Below are 20,764 nucleotides of genomic sequence, written 5' to 3'. Positions count from 1 at the left end.
GAACAACATAGAGCCAGGGGTCATCTGGGTTCATCCTCCACAACAGGGCATGGTCTCTGATTTCCCCAGTAGGACATGGAAGAAGGTAGGGATAGAGGCAAATCATGGAACTGCCCTTTCTGAATATATCATTTTCCCTTGCCACTGAGAAGTCTTACATCAGTGTGAAAGGTGTGACAGCACTGGCTTTGACATTTGTTAGCTGTGTGACCAAATAACCCCTCTGAGGCTCAGTTTCCTCATCTGTAAAATGGGGACAATGACACCAGCAGTTTCTGCCTCACCAGATTGTGAAGGTCATAGACTAAGATCCAGAAGGGCACTTACAGACCATCTATTCCAGCCCCTTCATTTTACAGAGGAGGAAACTGAGATAAGAAAGGGCTTTGGACACCTTAAAGTGCTAAATGGCCTAACCTTTGCTTTATTTATTGACTAGGCCTGAGATGCAATTGATTTAGGGAAATCCCTTTGAGGAAACTCCTTCTACCAATGCAATGCATCTACTCTACAACTATAGTCTTAGAGAGTTGCCTAGATGACGTCAAAAACCAAGTAGAAACCAGGTCACTAAACTATGGGAAGCTAGGTGGCACCCCATGCCTGGAGTCAGGAGGATTCGTCTTCCTAAGCCCAAATCTGGCCTCAGATGTTTACTGTGTGACCCTGGGCAAGTCACTTCACTTTGTTAGTCTCAATTTCCTCATCTGTAAAATGAACTGGAGAAGGAAACGGTAAATGACTCTAGTATCCTTGGCAAGAAAACTCCAAATGGGGCCAGGAAGAGTCAGACATGACTGAGAAATGAACAACACCACCACAGAAGGATCCCTGTGGGCTGCATATTCACTTGAAAAACCACATGTTATATTTTTATTTATGTTGTTAAGTATTTCCCAATTACATTTTAATCTCGTGTGCTGTGGGCCAGGCCCAGTGTTTTCAACACCTCAGGCCTAGAGCTCTTATAGGTTAAGTGACTTAGAGAAGGTCACACAGCCAGTATGCGTCAGAGAGAGGTTTTCATGACTCAGAGTTCAATTGTGTCTCCACTATGCCTCTTCTATATGGTAAGATATCTTGGGACAAGTACATATCCTGCTATGATGCCTTTATAGTTAATGTTCTACAATTTGTTGTTGTTATTCAGTCATTTCAGTCACATCTGACTCTTCATGTCCCCATTTGGAGTTTTCTTGGCACGAATAGTGGTATGGTTTGCCAATTCCTTCTCCAACTCATTTTACAGATGTGGAAAATGAGGCAAACAGAGTTTAGAGACTTGTCCAGGATCACAAAGCTAGTAAGTGTTTGAGGCCAGATTTGAACTCAGGAAGATGAGCCTGGCCCTCTTTGCACTGTGCCACCTAGCTGCCCTTACAAACTATTACCCAGTTATTCTAGTTGAATTGAAGTATTAGGCTATAAGCCCAGCATTTGCAGGTTCACTGACAGCATCTTCAGCCTAACTCTAGTAGTAGAGAGGACATGAGAGGTGATGTGGACTTCATTCTGTCCCCATCTGATTCTGACCTCTTTAGTGGGGTCTCTTTATCTTGAAAACCTTTTTGTGCCAGCTTGGAAATTAGGAGTATTTGGTATGACAACATCTACCAAAAACCTTGTTCTGAAGGGTTTGATGAATCATTGTTATGACTGGTTGATTATGGACAGCCTTTTGGTCTCTGATAATGGTTTGGTTCCAGTACAGTTTATGGGCTGAGTTCTCCAGGGTGTTTTGAGGTCTGTGAATTTCGAATCTGGCAGTTCATGAAAGACAGTGAACTTCTGATGGATGATTTTGGCCACCGGTAAGTAAGTACTAATTTTTTACAGCCCACAGCAGTGTGTTGCTGTTTCCCCTGACTCCTTGCATAATCTACCTTGATCAGTCTCTCTGGGCTCCTTCTGTAGTCGCTGGTGGCAAAGATCTGGTTCTGAATAGCCATCATTAGTCTCTCCATTTCAACAAACAAACCTGTGTGACTCAGTTGGGACCTCTGAGGACACCTTCCAGGTCTGAATCTATGATCCTTTGATCTCTTTTGATCTTCATAACAGGCTTGTGAGATAGACACTGAAGGTATTATTATGTTCATTTTACAGATGAGGAAACTGAGGCAAACAGGGTTAAGTGACTTGCTCAGGGCCCTCCTCTCCTCCCTCTCTCTGGAGAGGGTAGAGGATGGACTTTCGAGAGCTCCTCTCAGATTCTCTGCTATTTAAGGATGGCGCCCAGAGAATTGTCATCATTTCCCACCTGGCTGATTTCCTGGACATCACCATCTCCAGAAACTCGTCATCCTGAAAGATGAAATCAGCTTGGAAACTTGTACCTCCCCAGATGGTTTTCTACACCAGCTTTATACTGGCCCCTCAGCTTCATTTCATGTGTTATCTGTGAGTTCCTGTAGGGTAGGGACGGTCTTAAACCTTTCTTTGTATCCCAGTGCTTAGCAAGGTGCCTGGTACATGGTAGGTGCTTAATAAATGTTTACTGACCCATTCAGACTCCAGATCATCTGCCTCTCAAGCCAGTGTTCTTTCCATCAACTCATACCTTTCACTCTGATCAAATGGAATATAGCACATTAATAAAGCACAACATAAAAGCACTTTGCAAACCTTAAATCCCTCTAAAAATACTAGCAATTATTAGCTATTATGATCTAGGACCTTTTCTCAGGGTACTCAGGGAGGATGATGCTGGGATGATACCCTATATTCAAGAAGGGTAGGGAGCTACTTCTTTGTTTGGCATTTCTTCATTGACATATTGTTGGTTGACTTAAGGTGGTTGTTGCACATGGAAGGCCTTTTGATTCTACTCCTGGATTTCAGTCATTTCAGAGGTTCCTTTGGGAGACAAACCACTCAGTAGGTGTGTCCTGCACTGGACTGGACTGGACTCCACCACTGGACTGAATGTTACTGTATCAGTCATTGTTATTGCTTGGTGAAGAAATATCTGCTTACTTGAAAAGTATTTCTATAAGTTTTTGACCAGCTTGTCATGTGCTCTAAGAATGCCTATCAATTCTCTTCCTCCTTTTTTTGTATGGAAGTGTTCATCCTTCCAAATTGATAGGGTGCAGGAAGGCCATCCTGCCTCAATCTCATATTGGTTATTCTACATTGGGTAAGTATAATGTTTTTTGGGTTTGGTTTTTGTTTTGGAGGAGGGAATGCAGGGTAATAGGGTTTAAGTGACTTGCCCAAGGTCACAAGGCTAGTGTTAAGTGTCTGAATCCAGATTTGAACTCAGGTCCTCCTGACTCCAGGGCCAGTGCTCTATTCACTGTACCACCTAGCCGCCCTGGGCAAATGTAATGTTAATGAAATTTAAGATCTTCTTCACCCATTAATAGGCATCAAGTGGAGCCCATTAAGGGTAGCTGGCTTAGGGGAGGCTTGTTTGTAGGAAGGCTTTCACACCTTTTGTTAATTTCTAATTAGGCACTGAGTCATGAGGTTGTGATGCCTTCTGGTTCTGAGAAGTGTATATATACTCTGAGTTGTTATTTTGCTTTGGGGGCTCACTTATGAGAAGGATCCTGTGATTCCCTGGCTGAGATTCTGAGTGGTTGTATGTTCAGAGCTCCCTGACTGCTAGATGTAAGGGCTCTCTCAATCCAGGTAATTATGTAAAGTCTATAGCAATATTGCTTTGATTCAGGCAGTTAGAGCCCTGTCTGTTGGTCTTTATTTCTCTGCTTGTATTTATTCTGAAGTTCAGGGTGCTGACTTCCCCCCTGAACTAGTGAATGTAATTAAAAAAGACTGTTGATTCCTTGAACAGCTATCTTTCCCAGGAAAACAGATCTCAGAACCTGTGCTAGTGGCCATCCTGGGGATGCCAGTATGGTTGCTGCTATAGCAAGTCACTTAACCTCTTTAGCCTCAGTTTCCTTGGCTGTAAAATAGGGAAAATAATACCATCTACTTCCCAGGATTATTGTGAAGATCAAAAGTGAGAAGATAAAGTGCTTTGCAAACCTTAAAGCATCATATAAAAGCTAGCTATAAATACCCATATTAGCCACCTTACCAGGTTGTTAAGAAAGCATTTCATTGGGGGCAGCTAGGTGATGCAGTGAATAGAGCACTGTCCCTGTAGTGAGGACGACCTAAATTCAAATCCAGCCTCAGGCACTTAACACTTGCTAGCCGTGTGACCTTGGGCAAGTCACTTAACCCCCCAAATGCCCAGTCTCCCCCCCCTGCAAAAAGAAAAAAAAAGCATTTCATAAACCTTGAAGTTCTGTATGAATGGGGAGTTATTGCTACAGAACTGAGGGTCAGAAAGAAATTTATAGATCATCTAAGGCTAACCCCAAAGCATGAATCAATTCCTTAATTCCAATACATAAGTGGTCATCCAGCATCCTTTTGAACAACTCCAGTGATGGCAATTCATTATCTCTGGAGGCAGATATTACCATTCGAAGGGAAAGGGTTGGAAATGAGGGTTACTCTGCCCTGCCCTGTTAGCTCTGAGATATTTGGTAACTTTAGCCAAGAAGCCTAAGGAAGGAGACGGCTGTTTCCCTTGTCTTGGGGAAGTGCTAGGACAATCTCCTTCTGTAGTATCAGAGCCTGGGAGGACCAGGCTTTATGGCTTCTCATACCCAGTGGGGACTTGTGTTGGCCTTGGCTTCCAGCAGACCACAGTCTCCAAGATAAGGGTTGAGTGCCCCCCACTTAACAGACAGCCTAAATTTCTTGGCCTTGACCTTGACTGGCTGTGGTTCAATACCAAAGATGGATGAACAAGATTATGGCTATGGTCAGATATCTCCACAAAGGGTATTGACCTGTTACATTGCCCTGATATCAGGCTAAGTTATGAGGGACTTGGACTTTTGCTGCTTTCTGTCTGCCTCTGCCTTTCTCTAATAGTATAGATAGTACAGATTACCTTTCAAATCACTGGTCATATAGCTAATGAGAAAAGGCCCCCTGGGAATCATTCAATACTGATCACAGTAGGTTGGCATTCCTCCCCAAGGGCAGAATATAATGGAAAAAAACCAAAGACCACATGCTAGATGGGGCATAGGTCAAAGGGGAGCCACATGGCTAAAGGGTCCATGTCAGTGGGTATACACAATATGCTCCCAGACCAAATCCTAATATTATGAGAGATTCTGGCAGCCCTGGAATAATAATAGTAGCTGACATTTATATGGTGCTTTGATGTTTAGAAAACCCTTACATATTTTATATGAGCATCACAAAAACACTGTGATGTGGATAGTAGAGATAGTTATTTCCATTTTATAAACTGGGATAATTAAGACTCAGGTTAAGTATCATAAGCAAGATTAGAACACAGGTCTTCCTTAGAAGAACTCTATAAAGTCAGCCCCCTTCCTGTTTGTAGACATGTTCTCATAATCTCCTTGCCTTGTCTGCATCTGGGCTATTCCCAGCAATCTGGCATATGCTGGAGAAATAGGTATAATGAAGCCAGTATACACCGACAATACAAAACAGAAGCGATTCCAGTCTCTTCCTTTAATTGGTTCAATCAAGCTTTTAAGCTATTAGGTGCTTAGGATGTACAAGGCACCGGTCTAGGTGCAGAGGATAAAAATGCAAAAATGAAGCCTCACCAGCCTTCAAGCAACTTGAATTCTATGAGCAAACAACATATATATGGGGATAGATTCAAGTCTGCACAAAGTAAATCCAAGGGAATGGGGGCATGGGAAGGCCTCAGGCAGAAGGTGGCAAATGGGCAGCACTTTGAAAAACGAGAGTGATTAATTCTAAGAGAATTAGTTAAGAAGAGAATGCATCTGAGGATGGGGAGGTGGGGGCAGGGGGTGACAATCAGGGCAAATGCACGGGGATGGGACGGAATGGGATACGGAATGCTGTGAGTGAGGACCACTGAGGGGGCTGGCTTGGTTAGACCAAAGTCTGTGTGAAGGGGAATAGGGTACAGTAAGCCAAGAAGGTGAGGTTGAAGTCAAGGTGGTGAAGGGCTTTAAATGCTAAACGGAGGGGTCTGTAGTTTACCCTAGAGGGCATAGAAACTTACAGATGGGGGAAGGGGGGGGCGTGACAGGGGCAGATCTGTGCTTTAGGAATATCACTTTGACAGTTGTGTGTTGTGTGGACTAAAGGGGGAGAGAAGCAAGTGGGAAAACCTGTTAGGAAGCGATTGAAATAATACACAGGAGGAAGGTGATAAGGGCTAATAGTTGTGTGAGTGGATAGAAAAGGAGGGAATTGCAGGGGACAGAGGGAGGGGAAGGGGAAAGGGGGGAAGGAAGGAAGGAAGGAGGGGAGGGAAAGGAGAGGAAGGGAGGGAAAAGGAAGGGAGGGGAGGGGAGAGGAGAAGGTAGTGAAAGGAAGGGAGGGGATGGGAGGTTAGGATTTAGATGAGGATCCAGCTAAAGAGACTGAGAAGGAGCAATCAGACAAATAGGAAAACCGAGGTAAAGTCTTGATAATCCATAGAGGAGAGAGTATGCAGGAGGAGAGAATGTTCCTCTGCAATGTGGCAGAGAGGTCAAGGAGAATGAGAATTGAGAAAAGGCCACTGGATTTGGCAATTATGAGATCATCTAGTAACTTTGGAGAGAGCAATTTCAGTTGATTGATGAGGTTGGAAACTAAGAGCAAGGGACTAACATGTGGGTGAGAGGAGAGGAAGTGGAGACAATAAGGTTATAAGGCTTTTTTCCCCCCTAGGAGTTTAGCTGTGAAAAGCAGAAATTTAGAATGCTAGCTTGAGGGAAGGTAGGGTTAAATGAGAGGGTGTTTTTTTTTGTTTTGTTGTTTATTTGTTTTTTAAGAGTGGGGAGACTGGTGTGTTTGTAAGCAAAAGAGTTTGGAGACAGAGGGATTGAAGATGGGTGTGTATATGGGTGGAGAGAGAGGAGGAGAGGGAGGCAGAGTAGGAGGAGGGGGAAGGGAGGCGGGGCAGACTATTGACGCTTAAATGGGTTGTTTGCAAACACTTTTTTCACTGGAATAATAATCTCATCGCCAGCATTTTATACCACTTTAAAGTTTGCAAAGGACTTTACAGACCTCATCTAATGTGACCCTTGAAACAGCCCTGGGAGATAGGTGATGTCGTTATCCCCATTTTACAGCTGGGGAAAGTGGAGCAAGAGGCGAAGTGACTTGTCACCCAGATGGGGAGGGTCTCAAACTCATCCATCTTCAGGATTGTGATTTCTTCTTTATTTCCTCAACTTGACTTGGGTTCGTAGATTAAGAGAGGAGAGGAGCCTCTAAGGCCATTGTAGATCAGTTCCATCATCTGACAGAGGCTCAGAGAGATTGTGACCAGCGTGAGGTCAGGGCATCAGAGGCAGAATCTGAAACCAGGTCACAAGTCTGCAGAGTAGCTACTATTTCTGCTATATTAGACGGCTTCACATCGTGCTGGCGTACTATGTCATTCTTTACAACCGCAAAACTCAGAAGAAGCATTAAGTCCCGTATGACCAGCAGATTGATGAATTAATCTTAGTCACATGGCTGGTTGGGCTAGGATTTGAACTCGGGGCTTCTGGTGCCTCATTCCTCCCTCTTCTCACCCTCCCACAGTCTCCCCTCTCTCGGGGCCCTTTAATTCATAGATCGTAGGCACCGGGGCCTCAGGAGCCTCTTGGGTGCCTCCATAAACCCAGTTCCAGGTTGGTATGTGCTCCCAGGTGTTTATGCAGGCTTTGATTTCATGGTTGCCATGGAGAACAATGAGGGCAGCAGCCGCATCAACAGCAGGAGCTCTCCAGCTGAAGGGAATGCAGGGAAGCAGGAAGGCGGGGCTCCCCGTGCACAGCTGAGATTTCAAATGCACAAGTACCCGGAGATCACCAAACAATGTAGACTGGGGTGCTCCGTGCCCAGTGGCTTAGGGCTCCCTGGAGCCTTGATTCCTACACCCTGGGACTCTGCCTGCTACTATCCCCACTCGGCTTGGGAGCCATCTTGGTCTTGCCTCTACTTCTCCCTGATCTCCAGCCTCTACCATTGACCTTGGCTTTTCCTTCAGACCCTGCTATTGTCTCTCCTCTGGACTCCTTACTCCTCAAATTTTGAATCCTGTATCTCCAGCCACTGACATCTGCTTGTGCCAACAAGACTGTCCCAACTAGTCTCTTTCCACTTCTCTAGATGTCAATGTCATAGAACCCGAGAGCACCGGGCTCCTTTTCCCACATCAGGAGCTGGAGTTAGGTATGCCCTGTGGGACCTTGTTTGTTCATCCTTTCTTTTAAAGTCAGATAATGCTTACTTTGTATAGACAGACAACACTAATGACCTACTATCGGTAGGGTCTGGACTGTGGATTATTTTGCCAGTAACTGGGACGGATTTGTGCTAAGACATCCACTTTCTCAAATCCCCTCTGGAACTTAAGGCATATATTTATGAGATGCCTTGCTGGGGTTTAAAATGCTGCCTGGGATTATGGAATAGACTCTCTGTGAGAAACCCACTGGCCCACCCAGGAAACATATCTGTACCTTTGGTTCCCTTACAAGATTCTAGATCGACTGAGCTAAGCAGATTGGAATGTCCTTCTTGAACAGGAGAAGGAGGAAAGAGCCAGCTAAATTTTAATTATACACCTACATTAGCTATAAGTCAATTTGGCAAGAGCCATAATAATAATAATAAGTAATAACTTACACTTTTAAAGTGCTTTGTGGTTTACAAAAAAAATCTATAAATATTATTGCAGGTGATGTGCACAAACAGTTCTCTGATGTCAATAATGTATTATCCTTATTTTACAAGTGAGGAAACTGAGACTCAGAAAAGTGAACCATCTTGCCTGTAGTCATATAACTAATAAAGAGGAGACTCAGAACTAGAACGCAGGCCTCTTGATCAGAAATCCAGTATTCTTTCTACTATGCCATAGCTGCTGCCAAGGGTTAGTTTTTAAAGTTTTGAAAATGTGGCTTTTCTCAAAATGCATACCTTGTGGTCAAATTATTCTAAAGGAGAGACTGTGTATCAGTCCAAATGAGTTTGTGATTAATTTACAACCAGGCTCTGTAGGGCAGATTTATAATAACAATTAAGCTGAAGGAAAATGGACCATAAATTTTGACTGGGCACATCGAGCCCCAGTGAAAAGAAATGAGTAGAGTTTAGCCAGATCAAAAGTCAATAATTTCAGAATAAAGTAACCGAGCAATGGGAGAGGTCAGCTTACACGGATGGAAGGAGTTGGCGTTTTTCTTCTTTTATCTCTCAAATCCAAATTTAGCTAGCAGTCTGAAATGCCAACATTTCAAGGGTTTTATGAATGATGAGACACATTTTCCTATTTTATAACCAGAGCAGCAAAACTAGTTCCAATCCCTAATTATTTCTAAGATGTTATTTCTCTCTGTCTCTGTCTCTGTCTCTGTCTCTGTCTCTGTCTCTCTCTCTCTCTCTCTCTCTCTCTCTCTCTCTCTCTGTCTCTCTCTGTCTCTGTCTCTGTCTCTCTCTCTGCTGTGTTTGCACGTGCTTAGAGAAAGTGCAGAAAGAACTACCAGGAGGCTTGCTTTCTACATGTAAATTATAGTGCTAGTACCATGTCTTGGACATTTTAGATTTGCAGTAAATATTTGCTGAATGAATGAATGGGCGAATGACTTGGTTACGGTTGTCGTCCATTGACTCTTGAGGGGAAAGGGGAGAAAGACCCAATACAGTTTTGCTTTTTTTTTTTTTTTTTGGAGAAGGGAAGGTAGGGCATTTGGGGTTAAGTGACTTGCCTAAGGTCACACGGCTAGTTTTATGTTAAGCATCTGAGGCTGAATTTGAACTCAGGTCCTCCTGACTCCAGGGTTGGTGCTTTATCACTGCGCCACCTAGTTGCCCCCCTAATAAATGTTTATGGATCCACCAAGTACAGAGAAATAGCTCAGTGTGATGTCAGTTGATTCTGAGCTAAAATATAAAGAAAGTAGGTTAGGAAAGCTACTTACCCCCTCAAATGTTTACTCAATTCAATTAAACAATGTTTATTTAGTCCCAATCACATACAAGTCTCATTGCTGGGAGCAAGATACTTAGCAAGACAAAAAGAAAGAGTTCCTGCCTTCAAGGAGATTGTAATTTATCAGGAGAGATATGAATACTTATGGAAAGCAATTTGAAAAATGCTATCCATCCCCAGAGAAGGAACTGATGGTGTCTGAATACAGATTGAAGCATACTTTTTTCTTTTATTTTTCTTAAAGGGTTTTTTTTTTTTTGGTCTATGTTTTCTTTCACAACATGATCATTATGGAAATGTTTTGCATGACTACACGTGTATAACCTATATCAAATTGCTTGCCTTCTCAATGGCGGAAAGAGTGAGGGAGGAAGGGAAGGAATTTGGAACTCAAAGTTTTAAAAATGACTGTTAAAAACTGATTTTACATGTAATTGGGCAAAAATAAAATACTAAACACATTTTTAAAAATTAAAAAAAAAGTAATTTCAAGAGGGAAGAAGGCATCGATGAAATGGCAAATTGGCAAAGGCCTGTCACATAAGGGGGGGGGGGGAGTTGAGTTTTGAGAAAAGCTGGGGATTCTCCCAGGTAGAAGTGTGTAAGAAAGTATACCAATGACCAAGTATGGGAGACAAAATAAGCTTGTAATTTAAACACAAGAATATAAACACAATCTCCTAAGTGTCAGTAAAACTTGGAGAGATGGGATTCATGGCTAGATTATGGCAGTTGGAAGGAATCTATTTTTCAAAAGAAACAGGGGCATAAGCACCATAGTAAAGAAGGTATCTACCTTTATGGAAATCCATGAATCTGATGGGGAATGCATTTGAGTGAGGAAAAATGAGAAAGAAACAGGAATATGAGATATAATTGTTGTGAGAACATATTGTATATGACCTGTCTAGAAAGTAGATGTGTTGGTACCAATAACACAGCAACTTTCACAGTAGCAGATACAGAAGAGATAGGGACTTCAGCTATATTGATGTGGATGGGAAACAGAATTTTACAAAAGAAGAGAACTTTAAATTTTTTATTTCCTTTGCTGACAATTTTGTCCCTCATGGTAGAGGAAGCAACATAAAGAACTACCATTCTGGGGATTAATGCTGACTGATAAGAAAGAACTAGTTGGTGATATGTAAGTGATAGGAATTGCAGGAAAAGTGACTTCTTTTGGAGTTCATAGGAGCAAGGAAAATGAATATTAGATAATATTAGATGTTGATTTTAAAACGTTCAGAAAAAAGCTAATAATTATTTGATGACTAGAGACAAATGGAAATAATGACAAAAGAGATTGGAGATGCTGAAGAAAGAAACAAATCAGAGTGAGGAAGAAAAGAGAGGCATCTAGGGAAACCAGTGTGATAGTAGAGGTAACTCTCTGACCACGCCTTTTAAAAGGATATGTAGATCCTAGAGTCAGGAGGACCTGAGTTCAAATCTAGCCTCAGACATTTACTAGCTGTGTGACTCTGGGCAAGTCACTTAACCCTGATTGCCTCCAAAATTTTTTTAGGATATGTGCAGAAGATGGAAGGAAGGGAACACAAATAAAGAAGAATACAAAAGGATAGGGCAGCTAGGTGGTGCAGTGGATAGAGTGCTGGGCCTGGAGTCAGGACAATTTCTTTCCTTGAGTTCAAATCCAGCCTTACCGACACTTACTGTATGACCCTAGGCAAGTCACTTAACACTGTTTGCCTCAGTTTCCTCATCTGTAAAATGAGCTAGAGAAGGAAATGACAAACCACTTGAATATCTTTGCCAGGAAAGCCCCCCAAAAGATCACAAAGAATCAGACATGACAGAAAAATGACTAAACATAAAAGGATAGTGTGAAACTATCAGAATGTCATCAGGGAGTTCAGAATAAGCCATGAAGTGTAAACATGCCAGCGACAACAAAAAGGACTTTGAAAATGTTTTTAGAAATAAGAAAAAGCAGGCAAAGTCCCTCAACCTACTAGGGGAAGATGGTGTGATATTAGCAGATGATAGAGAGATGGCAGAACGAACTCCCATTATGTTCCCATATCCACATGAGGGAGAACGATTGTTGAAGTAGGAAGAGTAGAATGAATATAGAGATTGGTAAGGAGATGGAGAGCAACTTAGACATTTAAAATGAGTTCACATTTTAAGTCATGACAAATCACATTCTAGGTTGCTGAAGATGTGACTTGGAGCATCAGAGGATTGGAAGAGGACAATCATAATGCCCCCATGTTCCAAAATGAAGAAAGATTCTGGAAGTTACCGATGGATAAATGTGATATTGATCCCCAGGAAAATTTCAAAGCAAATTATTAGACAAATGGCTTTTGAACATTTAGGGGAAAAATGTGATCACTGGACATGAACATGAATTCGTGAAATACAGATCATGCAGATCTTAACCCATTTCTTGTTTCGACAATTACTGTGTTGGTAGATTGGGGCCATTATGCAAATATTTTATATCTTAATCAATCTGTGACCTCATCAATGTGATAATCCTTCCAAAGATGAAGACCACAGTGCATCCTGTGGAACTCTCGTCCATGCCCTCCCATAAGTTTATCACAGGTGATCCATTCAAATGGTGGTGGTGGTGGGGGGTCTTCCTCACTCCTGACACCAATAGGATATGAGTGGTATCATCCACGGTTAGCCTTTGCTCTCGCCACTGTCATTTCTGATTCATCATCCTCATCTACTTCCACTCTTGCATCAAAGTCACCAAGTATCAAAATGTATGTCAATTAAATTTGAAGCATCTTCTCGATTTCTTCATAAAATCTCAGGTTTTGCTGCATAAACTGCAGTTATATTGCTGGTGGTATATATATATATATTTTTTTGAATGCTTAACCTAAGTACTGCAATGAGATGACCCAATGTCCCATGAAATAAATGCTTCTTAATTGCTTTCTCCCAGAGGAACCCATGAGTTATCCCTTCATTTAGCTGCAGATTTTTGCTTTCTTCTGGTTTCATTTATAGGATGAATGTCAAGATTGATGTGATTCAATTTCTGTACAGCAGAAGGTCCACTCATTGGTTACTGGACAAATATCTCACGTTTAGTGTTCCAACAGCTAAGTGAAAGTGCATAGATCATCTAAAACTGTGATTCTCAGTACTTTTTTTATCCCCTTTTCTATCACTTTGCTACCATGACTGCAGAAGGAGGAGAGACTACCCAGAACTGAGGGCTATTTTGTATTTTTCTTTATTTCATGGGTTGCTGTGGCCAAAGCATTTATCAATAAGTGGTCAGCCTACTGGCAATGGTCCTTTTCATATTTAGTCAAACTGTTTCTTAGAAAGCAGACTCAGTTTGTTGTTGGGGCCCTACTCAGTCTTTCCAGCATGACGGAATTGGCCAGAACTTGTATGCCACTGGAATAATCTTCAGGAACCCAAGTTGTCTGTGTGGAAATATGTTTAATATGATTGTACATGTATAGCCTGTATTAGATTGTATGCTGTTTTGGGGAATGGATGGAGAGTGGAGGGAGGGGGAGAAAATTTAGAACTCAAAATCTTATAAATATGAGTGTTGAAAACTAAAAACAAAAACAAAAAATAGAACCCAGGCTGTCTCCACCTCACAAAGCAGCATTTGAGAAGGGCTTTCTGGAGTGTTTTTACTACAGCATCTGAGAAGTAGCAGGCTGTCTTTGTGAATAATATGGTTCAATGTGGATTGACCTTCTTGCTATTCTGTGAACATGGTGCTCTGTCTCTGGACTCTATGCTTTTTTACTGCCTGTCCCCCCATGTCTAGAATGCTTTGCTCTTCACGCCTACCTTTTGGGTTCCTTGGGTTCTTTCAGGACTCAGCTCAAAGATAATGTGCAGGAGGGCTTTCCTGGATTGCTGTCAACACTACTGGTACTTCCTTCTGAGATCACCTGCCACTCACATTGTATATATCTTGCAAGTTCCTAGTTGTTTACATGTTGTCTCCCCCTTCATAATGTGAATGCCATGAAGGCTGTGTTTTTGGTTCTTTGTATCCCTGGCATTTAGCACGGTGACTGGCACAGAGTAAGTACCTGATACGTTTGATTGATGGATTGAATAATGTTGCTGTTTAGTGAGTTTGCAACCTAAACCATGTTCATTAATATTTCTATGTCAGACTTCAGTGGAGTCTCTGGCAGCATCCTATGGCACTTTTTGGCCATGTCTTGTTCAATATTTTTATCAGTGATTTAGAAGACCTATAGTAGGTGTGCCCATCAGAATTATAGATGGCATAAATCTGAGAGAGTTGGTTAATATGAGAGATTAAGAAGGATATCAATAGACTGGAACACGAGCTGAAAGCAAGAAAGAGAGATTTACTTGATTAAAACAAGATATTTTTTTTTCCTTACATTGCTTGTCTCATGGGACCCCTTTTGGCAACCCGGTAAAGCCTATGGACCCCTTCTCAGAATAATCCTTTTAAAGGCATAAAGTAAAATACTTAGGAGTATAAACAGCACCAATTATATTGAAGTACTAGTACCAAAATTTGGAGAACAAGTTCATGGACCCCACAGTAAGAACCTATGCTTTCAAAGACCTGTGACAGTTCATTGGTGTGGGCATTTTCTCCACTCCTTTCAGGGTCTTGGTAGGGAGTTCTTTGAGTTACTGTGGCCAAAAAAAAAAAACAAAAAAACAAAAAAAAAAGGCCACCGCTTGTTGGCCAGCCTTCTGGTGACTAAATGCTCCAGATTTAGCTGGGTTGGTCCAGGTTTCATCGCCAGGCCTTCTACTTGAAGCTTTTCCAGGTTGGCTTCCAGAATTTGTGCCTTCTTAGCATTGCATCTAAGGACTCAGGGTTGCATCCACGTGATGCTGAGGCAACAGAATGGACTTTAGCATAGGAAGGTTCAGTTTAACAAGGACAAATGCCAACTCTTTCCTTAATTGGTAAAATTTTAAAAAAGTAAATTGCCCATGGATAAGACAGCACTTTTTGTGATAAAGCTCAATTCTTCACAAAGGTTTGAATTGGCCTCAACCTTAATACAAGCCAAGGCTGAGATGTGGCAGGTCAAAAAACAAAGACTCTCACACTGTCAATTGTAGTGCAGTATCCAGATCAATGGCTAACCGCCATTATGCTCTGCAGGGGTTGAAACACATCTGAAATATCCAATATTAGGAATTGCATTTTTTTTACATTTATTTATTTTTCGTTTTCAACATTCATTTCCACAAGGTTTTGAATTACAATTTTTTCTCCCTGTCTTTCCCTACCCCCACTCCAAAATAGCAAGCCTACTGAATACTCCTTTCCCCAATCTGTTCTCTCTTCTATCCTCCCCCATCACCCGCCTAACTTTCTAGTGGGACAAGATGTATTTCTATACCCCTGGGTGTTGCATTCTAAGAGAAACGATGATGATACGGAGTCTGGACAAAGGAAGGAGACCAGGAGGGTAAGGAGTCTGTAAAAAGGACATCGTGGGAGCAAGGGCATAAGAAAATGGAGTTGCTTAATGTTATAGGATTGAAGTGATGGTGGAAGAAGGATCCGATTTATTCAGTGAAGTTGCAAGAGTTTGAAAGAAGCTCAGCCATCCAGCCCCTAGCTGAAAAGAAATTGTTACAACATCCCCAACAAGTGGGTTATTCAGTCTCTGCTGGAAGGGTCCCAGTGAAGGGGAATCTGCCCTCTCCCAAGGCAGCTCATTGTTCTTTGCTTAGCTCTAGGTGTCAGGGAGATTTTCCTGAAATCCCACCTTTTTTTCATTTTCTGTCCATTGTTCCCGGTCCTTCCCTTTGGTACCAAACAGAACAAGTCTACATGGAGCTAGAATGAATGAATGCTTAGAAGAAATCCAGAGGCTGGATTTCATTTAACCTGTGGAATTGTTGGAACCATAGGAATCTCTGAATACTGTCTAAGTAGACAGGTTGTGGGCTGAACTGATCCTTGAAATACTGCAGAATAAGGAATAAAGAAATAAAAGATTCTTGCTAAAAATTGAAAATTAAAAAAAAATTAAATCTGTCCACAAATTTCTTGTGTGTTTGTCAGTAGAAGTGTTCAGGCAGAGGCTAGCTGATATCTGTCAGCTGTGGAACAAGTCATTTAAGTTAATTCCTCATATGTGAAGTGAGAAGGTTAGGGAGGAAAGGAAACAAACACATTTATTAATATACCATTAACAAATGTGCCATTTTATTAAAATACATTTATTATGTATACCAGGCACTGTGCTAAACACTTTACATATATCTCATTTGGTCCTCAAGATGACCCTGGGTCTTGGGAGGTAGGTGCCATTATTATGCCCATTTTACAGAAGAGGAAACTGAGGCAGACAGTGGTTAAGTGGCTTGCCAGGATCACACAGCTAGTGAATTCTGAGGCATAGATTTGAACTCAGAGTTAAATTAATTAGATCAGGAGTTCTTAATCTAGGGTCCATGGCTATATCTCAGGGAGTCCAAGAACTTGGATATGAAAAAAATTAAATATTTTCACTAACCTCTTACTAAAATTTAGCATTTCCTTCAATTGCGAATTAAAAAAATAATAATATCAGGGTCCATGACACAAAAAGGTAAGAACCCCTGGCCTAGAAGGTCTGTCAGACTTCATACAGCTCTGAAATTCTCTGTTCTTCTAGTCCAGAAGGGTGGGAGGTTGAACAAGATGACCTCCTGAGGTGCCTTCCAATGCTAAGCTTTTCAATCACATATGACAGAATGTCAGAGCAAGTTAGGATCTTTGGGATGATCCAGGAAGATCCTTTCACTTGTGGCTCATAAGAAAACTGTGAGCCAAAGAGAATGAGTGACATACTGAAGGGCAGGGGTTCTTAAACTTCCCGGTCTCAAGACCCCTTCACACTATTAAAAAATTATTGAGGGGCAGCTAGGTGATGCAGAGAATAGAGCATTGGCCCTGGAGTCAGAAGGACCTATGTTCAAATTCAGCCTTAGACACTTAACACAAAACTAGCCGTGTGACCTTAACCCCAAATGCCCTACCTTCCCCCCTCCAAAAAGCAAAAAAAAAATTATTGAGGACCCCCAAAGAGTTTTTGTTTGTGTGGGTTATATCAATTGATTATATTTACTGATAGTTACAATGAAGGCTCATTGCAAGTGGAGATGATTTTCTTCTTTGTACTTGTATCCTGAGTACCTAGTGAAGTATTTGGCACATAGCAGGTGCATAATAAATGTCTGTTGGTTGGTTGAAAGTTATATACTTCTAGTATTAAGAAATTAAAATGTCTTAGAATTATTGTAAAAGCAGTTTGAACCTCATAGGCCTCCTGGAAGGTTCAGACAGCACTTTGAGAACTGCTCCTCAAGGGCATGGGCAGCTAGGTGGTACAGAGGAACATATGGCTTGGAAACAGGAAGACTCATCTTCATGAGTTCAAATCCAACCTCAGATATTTATCAACTTGTGACCCTGGGCAAGTCACTTAACCCTGTTTGCCTCGGTTTCCTTATCTGTAAAATGAGCTGGAGAAGGAAATGACAAATCACTCAGTATCTTTGCCAAGAAAACCACAAATGGGGTCATGAAGAATTGGACATGACTGAGCAACACCTCAAAGGTGTGGAGAAAATTAGTGGCAGAGTCAGAACCCAAACCCAGTTCAGTGTTCCTTTACCTGGATCCTATTCCATGCCTGATCCTACCTTTAGCCCTTTGGGTTGAGGATTAAAAATAAATAAATAAATAAGTGTGTAAAAAAAAAAAAAAATATATATATATATATATATATAATATGTGTATGTATGTGTATGTATAAATGTATACATACATATATACATATAGGATTTACCAAGTGCTTATCAAATATTAATTCACATGTCATTGCTAGCAATATACTTATCTAAATGAAAATACCACTCTACCAATCACCTCCCTCCCACCAAAACCTGAACGGACGTCACATGTATAGCAAACGGATCAGATCAGATCTACACTCACGTTTCTCTCACTGAATTTATCCACCTCTCTCAGAAGCTTCTCCTGGCACTTGGAGTTGGTAGCCAACAGGTAGGTGACAAAGGAGAGGGTGTTGGTGATGGTTTCATATCCAGCAATTAGAAAGATGAAGGCTTGTCCCACAATTTCATCTGTAGTCAAGGCCTTTGGTAGCACGTTGGATGTAGTTTGGTGGCTGGGAGGTTCTCTATCCTGAGCACTCTGTCTGACAATGTCAAAAAACTCTGTACCAACAGAGGAAGGAGAGCCACGGGCATCTAGGAATATCTGGAGGAAATCTTTTCGTCTCTAGGAACCAAAAGGGAAAAGGATACGCTTTTATCCAATCAAAAGACACTTATTAAGCACCTGTCAGGCGCTGTGATAGGTGATGGGGGTTCAAGGGTAAAGAATGAAATACTCCTCACTTGCAATGAGGAGGAGACAAGTACATGTTAAAATATATAGAAGGCAGACATAAAACTGAGAAATAGAGAGTAGTCTGAGAGGAAGGGCCTTAGGAGTTGAACGATCAGGAAAGGCTTCATGCAGAAGATGGCACCTGAGCCACCTCTAAAGGGAAAGGAGACCCAGCATCTTGTCCTTGGCATTCTTATCGACAAAAAGGAAGAGTGTGGGGGAGTGCTGCCTTACACAAGGGAGTGAATGAAGACCCAAGCTTCCAGCTGTCGTGCCTTCTAAACGCACCCACGTTCTACCGCAGATGGCCTAGACTGGCTCTCTTCCCAAGTTCCACCTGCCCAGCTCAGCCAGCATTTGAAGGTTCCTAGGGCTGACAGCAGGAAAGAATGGGAAGGAGTTTGTTTTCAACTGTCTCCCATTCCCTCTCCTGAGCTGCCTCCTCGGGTCCCCTCCCATCCCCATTCAGGTGCCGGGTGCCTCAGGCCTCCTGCTCACGTCCTTTTTATCAGTCATTTATGCTTAAATGTGAGGAAGTGCCAGTCGATGGGAATTAGGAAGATTTGTAGTTTAAATCTTCTCTCTTTGTGGAGTGAAGGGGCCAAGTATTTTCTTAAAGGAATTTCGTTTACCCTGCCTTCTTATATGGTGAAGTCTAGTTGAATCTGGCTCACGCACTGGTTACTCAGTCTTTCCCTTCCAGATACCTTCCTAAAGGAAATCAAGCAAGAGGCTGCCCTAGCTTTGTCTGTTAGACATGCACTATCGGGGAGCTAGGTGGTCCAGGGGATAGAGTACCAAGCGTGGAGTCAGGGGAACCTGAGTTCAAATCTGACCTCAGACGTGTACTAGCTGTGTGACCTGGGGCAAGGGAAGAAGCGGGGGGAGGAGGTCGTCTTCTCTTGTTGATTTTGTTTTGTGTTTTTCCTAGATGCAGGCCAGAGACTTTTGTGGGTCCTTCCCTCTGAGAATGATCCCTCTTTCTATTTTTTCTCTTGACCCCTTTTCTCCCCGGGTCTCCTCTTCTCTGTTCTAGCCCTTCCCTTTGCTAGCAAGGCTGGATCCTTTTTCCGTGGTGCTCCCTTGGCCCCCTAACTCCTTTTCTTCTAATCCCCCTCCCTCTGTTTATTCTGTCCCAAGACTCCCAGATGCCAGGAATCACTGCTCACTCTACCCTCTCCTCTCCTCCGATTTCCTCCTCTCCCTTACCTAGGGCATTGTGCTGTTATGAGAAAAGCTCCCTTTCCTAAGCCTAAGCCCCTGGACTAAGCACAGACCTCTGTGGCCAACACTTTTGCTTCTTTGAATTCTTTGTAACTACAATGCAAAGACCAGTTCTTTGGGGGTAAGATTTGGGAAACAGACATACTGCTCCAAGACCTTTCAAGACAGGGAGCTATCAAAGGACAACTGTGGGAGTAAGGCCTCCCTTACGGGATGGGGAGGGGACTTGGCTTTAGTCCTGGTTTATGCAGAGGCAGAGGGCAAGTATCCTCAGCTGTTGGAGACTTAGATACAAGATGTGTGTGTACACATGGATGTCATGTGTGATGATATCCATATGCAAGGTTTCAGAGAAAACTCTGTATCAATGCTATTTATAAATATTAAAACATTAACAAATTAAGCAGAAAGGTCAGAGAACCTGGTTCGGGGGTGTGATGAATGGCAAGGGCTTGGGTATGCTGGAGTCAGCTTAAGTTGGGGAGTTGATTGCTAAATTTTCAGTGTGAGGATGTACACCTTGAAAATCAGCAAACAACAAATCAGGGATTGATTTATTGTTTTGTTGATTGTCTAGACTTCAGGAAATGATGGCAAAGATGTTAATAATGCAGATTAAACTTTAAAGTGTGTGCTGAAAAGATTTCTCTCCCAAAGAGCTGGTTTTTAAACATAGCAGTGCTCCCCTGGTAAGGGAATGAGTAGTTGCAGGAGCAGCTGGATGGTGCAGCGGATAGAGTGCCAGGCCTGGAGTCAGGAAGATTCATCTTCCTGAGTTCAAATGTGGCCTCAAATACTTACTAACTGTGTGACCCTGGGCAAGTCACTTAACCCTGTTGGCCTCAGTTTCCTCATCTGTAAAATGAGCTGGAGAAGAAAATGGCAAAGCACTCCAGAATCTTTGCCAAGAAAACCCCAAATGGGGTCACGGAGAGTTAGACATGACTGAAATGCCTGAACAATAGCAGTGTTACAGAAGATGGAGGCAGCTACCCGCAACGGGCTCAAAGTAATTGTCTAGATTCTGACATAAAGCAGAAGTGCTAATCTGGGACGTAGTGAAGACAGGGTGTTTTTATTCACAAGCTTAGTTCTCAGTCTCTTTCACTGCTAACCCTGGGGTCTCATTGACTTTTCCCTCATTCTTATCTCTGCCTTTTGTATGTCCATTCCCTTCTAGGTGTCTGTTTTCACTCTGTCCTCCC

General features: G+C 42.2%; 1 protein-coding gene across 1 annotated transcript in view; it reads right to left on the bottom strand.

Annotated features, from left to right (window-relative positions):
* TBXAS1 (thromboxane A synthase 1) overlaps positions 1 to 20,764 on the bottom strand; it is a 245,327-nt gene that overhangs the window by 87,399 nt on the left and 137,164 nt on the right. Inside the window, exon 9 of the mRNA XM_069087345.1 lies at positions 17,919 to 18,224. Within this exon, the coding sequence (XP_068943446.1) occupies positions 17,919 to 18,224 (306 nt within the window). The remainder of the gene's footprint in view (positions 1 to 17,918; positions 18,225 to 20,764) is intronic.

Source organism: Petaurus breviceps, unplaced genomic scaffold (genome assembly GCF_028583685.1).
Source record: "Petaurus breviceps papuanus isolate PSGF00001 unplaced genomic scaffold, PetGlider_PUasm1.0 181, whole genome shotgun sequence".
NCBI lineage: Eukaryota > Metazoa > Chordata > Mammalia > Diprotodontia > Petauridae > Petaurus > Petaurus breviceps.
The sequence above is the reverse complement of the archived record's forward strand: the minus strand, read 5'-3'. Positions and strand labels throughout refer to the sequence as shown.